This window comes from Morone saxatilis, unplaced genomic scaffold (genome assembly GCF_004916995.1).
Source record: "Morone saxatilis isolate NCDOM2014 unplaced genomic scaffold, NCSU_SB_2.0 Contig14, whole genome shotgun sequence".
Classification (NCBI taxonomy): domain Eukaryota; kingdom Metazoa; phylum Chordata; class Actinopteri; family Moronidae; genus Morone; species Morone saxatilis.
Window position 1 is genome coordinate 7,900,425 of NW_023339696.1, and position 9,992 is coordinate 7,910,416.

Here is a 9,992-nt window from a genome sequence, read left to right on the forward strand (position 1 = left end):
TGTGTATGTTGTGTTTGGTGACTCGTTTGCACTATTACTGATTTTACAGTACCTTTTTCAGTAACAGCAGAGAAACTTAAAGCAAACCTAGCAAACAGCTTGGTGACCTTTTAATAGAGTAAACATAGAAGTATTGTTTGTTTATGATTAACTGTTTGGTGTCTAAAACAAACTGTACTGTATGAACTGTGTGTATTACAGGCACAGATGCAACCCATGCTGATCACATCGAGACTATAAAGAGTCGCATGTATGTGGGCTTGACAGATGACCAGAGGTTTCTCCCGGGAGAGCTCGGCATGGGACTGGTGGAGGGTATGCGCACACACACACACACTGTGGGGTTTAATACATAGGCATGTTGATAGGCCATTGTCCCCATCACTCAAATATGTTACTCATCAACTATACAAATGTGTCTTTGTTTAGGTTACAACTCCATGGGCTATGAGATGTCCAAACCATACCTGCGGGCTGAATTGGAGGCAGACCTCAAGCTGGTATCAGAGGGCCGGAAGGACAAACAGACCGTGCTGCAGCACCACCTCCAGAAATACAAGACCGTGTTTATTGAGTCTGCCAAGAAGGCAAAGAAGTTAGTGACTTTAAATTTACCTTAAATTTGTGTGTTTCCGATGCAACATTTGTACCCAAATGAGCAGCATCGTGCCGTATTTCACAGCAATGGATTAGTTACACCTGTCCTGTAATCACTGCAGTGGTTGTTGTGTAGGTAAGAAGTCATTTTCTGTTGTTGTTTCAGGTTAGATGAAGCCCTGTCACCATATCTGGGTGCAGCTCAGCAAATCACTGAAACAGAACAGCAGGAAATGGAGATCTCGCTGCCGGTCAGGAAGTGCCCTGGCTGTGGGCGGGACATGGTGCTGAAGACAAAGAGGGAGGGAAACGGGTCAGATGAGACACAAAGCAAAGAAGCTTAAAACTATGTTGTCACATGAAAACAAAGATGCTGTCTGTCTTCCTGAACTTTCAACCATGTCTCTGTCCCCCTGCAGTAAGTACCTGTCCTGCGTGGGCTATCCAGCCTGTAAGACAGTAGTGTGGTTCCCTGAAACGGTGCTGGAGGTCAGCAGAGATGACACCATTTGTCCCACCTGTCGGCCACACCCTGTTCACATGTAAGTATTTACTTTATACTAGATACTCATCTCACAGAGCTGTACACGTTACATCAGACACAGGAAACAATTTAACTAGTTTACAATCAATATAGGTTGAGACTCAGACGACAAAACTGATGATTCTCTTGCACAAAGAATCACTTTACCTGCCAATTATTATTCAATTATTCCAAATTTTTCATATTTTGCTTTTTATTTTGTGCTCAGATACTTTGTGATTATTATATTAGATGAGCAGATTTAGATGTTGCTCACTCAGTTCCACTAAGCCTCAAGTTTGTAATTCACCATGATTTTATAATTAAGAATGTATTGTGTTCCCCACACACAAACAATCTATACGTTCATACAATGTAAACTATCATGTTTCAGAATTGTTATATTATACCAAGGTAATTTGGATACTGCACAGATATTAAAACATAACTGTAATAATTAATAATTCCCATCAGCCTCAGTTGCTGTCTGTGTTTAGTGCTAATTAGCAAATGTTACCATGCTAAACTAAGATGGCCAACATGGTAAACATACCTGTTTAACATCACATAACATGTTAGAAATGTGAGCATGTTAGGATGCTGACTTTAAGTGCAGCCTCAGAGCTGCTACCTTGGTTGTCTCCTGTGAATCATCATCAGTCTTCTTTGTTTGGCTGTGTTAACTTAGGTGTAAAAGGGGACGCAGGCTGTAAATTAGCTTCAGCTTGACGCCATGTATACATAATATCTGTTGCATTGCTCATCTGTATGGAACAGTGTTTATCTGTATGGTCCCTGTTAAATAAACAAATACATTAAATAACAAAATTAAAGACTAGTAGTTGAGAACAACAGTCGACAATCTGTTTCTTACAGAGCCTCTTGGGAAAGTTTTAAAGCAGAAAAGGGATTGAATACACAACCAGGACACTGAAATCTTATAGCCCCAAATAATTCACCCTCACTGACTTACCCAACAAAGTCTCCCTTTTTCAGTCCCTGGTTGTCACATTAATAAATTGAGGAATAAATAATTCAGAATGCATGGTCTTACTTTGAAATTGGTTTGAATTTTGCTGCCCTACTCATTTGTTTTTACTGTGTGCAGTGTGGTTGCAACTGTATGATTTTCAGGGTAGAATAACTGTCTCAGGAAATATCTCGGTTAACACAATTACACAATGGTTATATTATTATTATATGTTACAATGACCCACAAAGGGATGAGAACAGAATGCACAAAATATTACACTATAATGGTAGAATTCAATAACTTAGAGAAGCAAATGTACATTGTGTGATAACCTTCAATATTCATACCATGGAAACCGCCTCAACCCCAGTGTGCTCTGTGTTATAAATACTTTGTGTTAGAGAGTCCTTTCGTCCAAATAATTTCCTCCCAGCAAAATTCAGACCCACAGTAACATGCACACAAACATGCACACATTTAATTTATATTCTTATCAGTGGGCATTTAACACCAAGTACCTTATCCTGCCACGGACACACACAGTTTACATTTCTTAGATTAATGAGAAGTGTATGTAGGCGCTCTTTGGTGTGCAAACACAACAACAAACCCAGCTGAAGCTCTCAGTGGCCTCAGCAGTGCAAGAAACTTGTCCAAATTCTTGTTTACACAAGTGGGCGTTAACCCCTTGAGCACGTGCCTCAGCTCAGTCCAAATATAGGGCACACTCACTAGCATCGAGCCAAAGTGCTCCACACCAGCATCTGTTACCATAGCAACCAATCTGGTATGGAGCTCAAAGTTGAACTACAGCACTTACTCTAAAACAATATCACTGTTTTTTTAATCAGATCTCACCCAGCAGTTTCAGCCTGTTAGATAACTTCAGATGCTGTTAACAACAGATGTGCAGTAATAAACTGTTTCTTACCGTATTATTCCAAAGCAGCTGTGCAACACACACAGTGTTCGCTGAGTGTAATGTGGGTGTTTAATGATGGTATTTTATTGAGTTCATGTATTTCTCAACACGTAGTTAAGTTTTTCAAAACACTTGTGAATGTGAACTAAACTCTGGATCACTTTTCATTGCTTTAAGTTTTATTAGAAAACCTCATCTTTCAAATTTCATGAATTATGTTTTTACTCAAACTCAACCACCACCAAAGCTCTGTGTATTTACAGTCCACTTGTCATGTTTACTTACTACATTAAAAACTCAACATCATGGAGAATTATTGTTCATTAGGCTGCCACTTGCTACATTCTGCTTCACCTACAAAAGCCAACCACTACTTCACGTTTAAGACAGAAAATGCAAATGAATGCGGTAACATAAAAGCTCATTGGCACAGTTTTATCTAAATAGTATGTTGAGATTTTTTTAAAAATGGTGGAACAGTGGTTAAACGGTCAGGTCTGCTGGACAAAATATTGAAATGACCTCAAGTGCTGAATTCATGTTTATGTACTGTTCCCAACCAACAAATACCATGATACCAGTATATGTAATATGTAAATATCTATGACAGGACATTATCAGATGGGCATATTTAAATATAAAATCTGGCTTTCTGATCTTTGTTATCAATAATCAGTCTCAGCCATGTAAAAACTGGTTGGACTCGGCACAGTTCATTTGTTTCATGCTGTTGTTGGTTCACACTGAGGTGTGTCCTGTATTCTTCAGGTTGAAGTTTCAGTTCCGCAGGGGCAGCCTCCCTCCCATGATGCCTTTAGACTTTGTTGGCTGCATCGGTGGATGTGACGAGACGCTCAGAGAGGTGCTGGACCTGAGATATCTCCGAGGAGGAGGGGGAGGGAGACGGGACGAGCCTCACAGAGCCCCAAATTCAAATCCTCGGCCTTCCCTCCCTCCCGTCCCCTCCCGTCCCGCCCCCCTCCCGTCCCCTCCCGTCCCGCCCCGCCACGACCTCTACCGGCTGAGGGCAGTGTCAGTGTACACACCAACAGTGATGTCATTGTGTGTAACTGTGGTCAAGAGGCACTCCTACTCACAGTGCGCAAGGAAGGTCCCAACCAAGGTCGCCAGTTCTACAAGTGCAACAATGGGAGCTGCAACTTCTTTCTGTGGTCCGATCAGCCAAGTCAGCAGGGGTCTCTGCCGCAAGCACCACAGACCTTCCAGCCTCCGAGGCCCTCTCTGGGGTTCAGGAACACTGCTGGAGGAGGCAGAGGGCAGGAAGGGGGTGCAGGAGGAAATGTGGGACAGACGATGTGTAACTGTAATGAGACGGCGGTGATGCGCACGGTGCAGAAAGACGGTCCAAACAAGGGTCGGACATTCTACACCTGTGGGAAACCAAGAGACCAGCAGTGTGGCTTCTTCCTGTGGGCTGATGAAAATGCCACTCCACCAGGCAAGGCTCACACACACACACACACACACACACACACACACACTAATCAGAACTTCACACTGCTTTCCAAGTGTTCTACTTGTTATCACCCTGAGGCCTGAAATGAATATCCATTCAATGTGATGTTTTTAGCTTTGCTAGCACATTTCAACAACTATTGGGTGGCTCACCCCCCACACCCACCAGGATGAATTGAAATAACTTGTTTCCCTTAACTGATCCTCTAGCGCCACCAGCTGGTCACAGTTTACATATTTCCATTATTTTGGATTATGACTACATTTCTGTGCAATGTGTTTAGTGCAGTTTAGTAAGTGTTAGCATCCTAACGCGCTAAACTAATATTGTGAACATGGTAAACCTGCTAGGCATCAGCATGTTAGCACGGCCACAGTGAGCGTTTTAGCACAAGAACACAAGAAAGAACAGTCTTACAGAGCCGCCAGCATGTCTGTAGGCTCTTAAGTCTTAAGTGAGATGTTTTTCTTCAATTTGAAAAGAGCCACTCATTCTGACTGGATTAAAAATAGATCACTGAAACACCTTGGTTGCATAAAGAACTATATTCTCCTTTCAGCAGAGCTTTAGCACTGTTACTATCACCTGGGTTTAATTTTGACCAAAAGTGGACTTCCATTTCAAATGTTTTTTGTTTTGTTCTGTGGTATTTCTCCTGCATCCAAAGCAGACCTTGTTTCACCCATTAATACATTCACTTAAACTATACATTACTGACAGTGGCAGTCAAATCCTTTGCACCATGTTTATCAAAAATATCTTAATACACACACACAAAGTACACTCAGATCAACAGAGAGAGAACCTGCTCACCTAAATCTATACTTAATGATAAATAAAAAGCTGTCACGACTCACAAACACTCGCACTGAGACCTTGAGGCATCCACTTACCAGGCTGACACAGTACACTCAGTACACTCAGTACGTGTGTGCACAGAAAAAACGTTGGTGCTTTTTATCCAGTGACCATTAACCACATCATGTTGTTCCCCTGTGTCAGGTGATTTTGGTGGTGGATTTAATGGTGGTGGTGGAGAAGGAGGGAGGAAGGCATCGAGGATAACGGGAGATGCTTCTGCTAACAAACCTCCAGCTGCTAAGAAACCTCGTACCTGCAGCATCTGCCACATGCCGGGACACAACAAAATCAGGTGTCCCCAGCGGTGACAGCTCATTAAAGACACTGTGGAGTTATCGAAGTCTATGACTTGAAAGTGTGAAGTCAGATTTGATTTTTCAAATATGCATCAACTCTGATTGTAAGTACCTCTTCATAGGGGGTGGATGTCTTCTTCTGGTATAGTAACATTTAACCAAGATCCTGTAAAGTTACATTTTGAAAGTTAAAAAAGGGCAAAAGCAGTTTTAAGAACAAAAGTCACTTAACAACTACAGCTCTAAACAAAGTTAAAGTATTGTATTAACCAGCCGTAGTTGTGCAGCATATTCAGCTCTGTGGTATAAATGAGGAATGACATTTTGTGTCTCAAGTCAACAGAAACTAGACCTTTTCTTTATGTCTTAATCCAGCTGTAATTTTTCAAGTCTCCTCAGATCTGCGCTCTGTTTGTTCAAGATGAATAGCTCCTTTCTGGGGTCAACCTTTACTGTCTATTAGGTCCTGTCAGATGCCAGCCAGTTTCTATCCCAGAATCCTGATAGGAATTCAGCATTTCAGAAAATACGCAAATTCACTCTCTTGCCAAGTGTCAGATGAGAGGTTTTATACCACCATGTTAAATATAAAAAATGTGATTAACACGTTCTATCTTCTATGTTTAATCCATACAAACCAAACAGTTTCACACTGTTTTACAAGGGCGGTTAATGCCAGACTATTAAGTTTATAAGCGTATTTCCCAAAATGTCAAACTTTTCCATTAAAGCTCAGTGCAGCGTTCATGAACAGACACATGCTATACTCTTTATACTTTGACTGTCTTTTGCTGCCAGAGGAAAAAGCTCGGAGTACATTGAGGAGTTGAATCACTTGCAGTAACCTGAAGGTGCTCAACAGTTAATGGGAAATTTGCTCAGCTGGTCTTGGATCAAATGAATCCTCCGTCTGTTGTGTTTCTCTGCATCCACAATCCTGACAGCCTGCCTGAGATCAGCTGGAGGAGGGTGATTTTGACACAGAAGCTGAAATGTGAATTTTAGAGAAAACGTATTTGCACACAGTTTATTATTATTAATAATAATAATAATAATAATAAATATAATAATATTAATAAATTAGTTTTAATCACTTAAGTGTCTTGAACAGCAGCCAGTAGCTACCAAGGTGGTTGTTTATGTTTTTACATTGTAAATTTAGTGACGGCAAAATAAAAAGCAAACAGTTGGCCTCTCTCTTGGTAGTTTGGGGAATTACCAGAAAGATTTCCATTTTGATATTTATGAATGCTAATAAACATACGTTTTACTGTACTGTACATTTCCATCTTTATTTATATCTTTATAGTCTTGACAAAGGTTGGTTTTGGTTTAATGCGGAGTCTTGTAAATTTTCCTCTTTGTTTATCTGGTTTTGGTTTTGGTTCTGTTTTGAGTCTTCAGCTTTCAGGATGCTTATCTTTGAAAAGAAACCAAACTCAAAACGCCACATTATATAATCAGTTATGGAGTTGAGCCAGTGCAAAATGAAACAAAAAGGGATTCTCATATTTTCTGTCCTGACCTGGGGGGAACAAGTACTTTCATCCTAAAACTTAAAGTCACCCCTCAAAGTTTTTCTTTTGGTTCCTACAGTGTGATGTTTGATCTTCACTGTGCAGAATGCTGTCTGTGCAGAGCAGGAGTTTGACACTAGAAGGATGTTCATACATTCATCTATTTATCTGCTGAAAGTGGAAAGTTTCTCTGTGCTCATTGAACATCTGATTTTAAGGGGCGGGGCCTATCAGCATGATTGGAAGTCAAACCTGGTTCAGTATTCAACTTATAAAGTGTGATGTAGAAACTCACATCAGTGCACATACACTGAGAATGGACTTCCAGTGAAATAGGAGACATCTTGTGTCCAACAGGAAAACCTTTGAAATGAACAACATAATAATATTGACAGATCCTGGAAAGAGTTGATATCTTTTTAAAGATTTTAATGTGGAAATTATACTTGCATATCAGACACACATTTGTCCCAATGGATGATTATTATTGACACATTCATGTGTTAGTAGCAAATACAATATAACAATTTTTTAATCATAATCAAACGTTTTGTATGTCAAAATCTACAAAGTATCCAGCAAGAGTAAAAAGGTCAATACTTGCTCTGAAATGTAGCACAGTGTAAGTAAGTTCCACCACTGGTGCGGGTTTCCTGCAGACAGTACGGGTCTGATACCAGATGTTGGGTGTTAGTAGCTCTGGGGTCTAAGTGATCGTACATATTTCTATATAAGAAGCCCCCCCATCTCAGACAAAGTTTTCAGCTTTGTGTTTTACTGCAGAATTTGAAGGGTTTTATTCTTCCCAGCAGTGTTGCTGCTTGTAACTCTGTACCCGGCGAACTCCCCCCCCCCTAAAATGGCTGGAACAAAGGGAAACAACCCAGAAAACGCGTAGATTCCCGGCATGAGGCTGTAAGTTATCCTCATGTGTTTGGTTTTTTTCGCTGTTGATATTCCAGAGAAGTTGCGGTGATTTTACCGTCACGTTTGGTGACTCATACGTGAGTCATAGCATGTGGGTGGGAGTGAGCTCTGTGTTGTTTTCATCCCTCTCCGATACAGTAGTATCCGGGCAGATAACAAGTCATGTGATTGCTGTGTTTCTTTTCTGAATTGCAGCATATAACCTCCTCCTTACGGGAAAAGCGCCCTTTTCATCCATCAGTATTACATTTTAGACTAATACCGTAACGCTGCTCCCTGTAGGGTTACTATATGAGTGCCATAAAGGTTAAAGACGCCATAATGTAGGATGAGATCACCATGGAAATTACCAGAACTATAAGGACGCCGTCGTCCAGGATCACTGCTGAACACAGCCCTCTCTGTTGAGATATTAAAACATCACAGTGCACAGTAAACTCTACAGTAAGCACCAGGAGTCCCAGGAGGACTGCCTAAAGTCTACAAGAATATTAAAGGGGCATTATAGAAGCAACTTAAAGGAGGCCTCCAACAATTTTACACACAAAGTTTAATCATCATGAGGAGTACGTCTTAGTTGGAAAAAGCCTTTGTATAATGTCTTTTGTGTCTCTGAGGAAATAACCCCAATGATGTTATGGTGAGGTCATCAGTGGTATCTCAGTTTGGGCTTGAAACCAACATTTTAACCGATGTTTTACAAACTGAAAGTGTTTAGTAGGCAGAATCTAATTAAAAACACTCTACAGTTGGATTATGGGAAATGTAGGGTTTATAGTTTTTGGTTGTTGACCCAGACTCCCCTTCTTTTTTTTTTTTTTTAAATCTCTCTCTCTCTGTAAAGCAGTATTATACTCTTTGCGGACCCTAGGGTCCGAGTGACATACATTTTGTCGTCAGAAGGATAATGACACTGTGGGGAACACGTCCTCTGAGCAGACTCCAGAAAACACAATTACTACGTGTGTGTATTTGGGAATATATTCACTGACTTGAGTAACTACTTTCTGGAAGTGAATCATCCCTTAAAGAGATGCTAAGATCACTGACGTCAATAAACAATTGATTCCCCTTCCGCTGTAAGGTCTTTATTTTAGTAATATTGCAACATCATAAATGATTCAGCATCTTTATTTAAATAAAAGCGAATCTAACATGAATCTGCAACTGTTTTTTTTTTATAATTGATATTTTAGTTATTATTTTAAGCAGAAATGGCAGAAATTGGTTGATTGCAGCTTCCCACATGTTTAAATTTACTAATTTCTTTGGTTTTCTTGGTATTCGGTTATAATAATAGCTTCATATACTGCATTACGTTTGGGTTTTGGACTTTTGGAATAGGTTAGTTTGGGCTCTAGGAACATGTGAGGGCAATTTTTACCCAAAAATTATAAGATATAAAATGAATTGATAATAAACATATTCCTCATTATTTGCTGCTCTAATTTAAATAATCAATATAAACTAATTCCAGTTGACTAATCACCACAGACGCTTTGCATTACTACAAGAATATCATTGGGTAACTATAGAAATGTCTGGTTTGGGTGTTTACATAATATCAGAGCAATGAGGTCAAAGGTCACAGCTGGGTCAGAGGGGGGATCACTCATCAGTCCTGAGCTGTTCATCAACTCTTCCTGCTGTCTCGTCATCGTCATCCAGCTTTTCAGCAGTCACCGTAGAAACAGTTGCCATGACACCCAATGGACGTAAGTGATGCAAGTGTTCCAGGTGCAGAGAGACTGTGGACCGTGTGTGTGTGTGTGTAGTTACAGAGAGTTTTACTGTAAACTGATCCACACCAGCCTCAATGAAAGACAATAGGAAATTGGCTTTGTGCCTTTTTTCCACAGCAGTCACTTCACCTTTCTGAGCTGTTCCACCTGGGGCCAC

General features: G+C 40.4%; 1 protein-coding gene across 1 annotated transcript in view; it reads left to right on the plus strand.

Moving 5' to 3' along the window:
* Positions 1-6,924, plus strand: part of top3a (DNA topoisomerase III alpha) — a 24,924-nt gene extending 18,000 nt beyond the window's left edge. Inside the window, 7 exon segments of the mRNA XM_035655344.1 lie at positions 202-315; positions 430-595; positions 764-910; positions 1,017-1,139; positions 3,784-3,902; positions 3,905-4,474; positions 5,495-6,924. Of these exon segments, the coding sequence (XP_035511237.1) occupies positions 202-315; positions 430-595; positions 764-910; positions 1,017-1,139; positions 3,784-3,902; positions 3,905-4,474; positions 5,495-5,661 (1,406 nt within the window). The 3' untranslated portion in view covers positions 5,662-6,924.
* Positions 6,925-9,992: the final 3,068 nt, after the last annotated feature.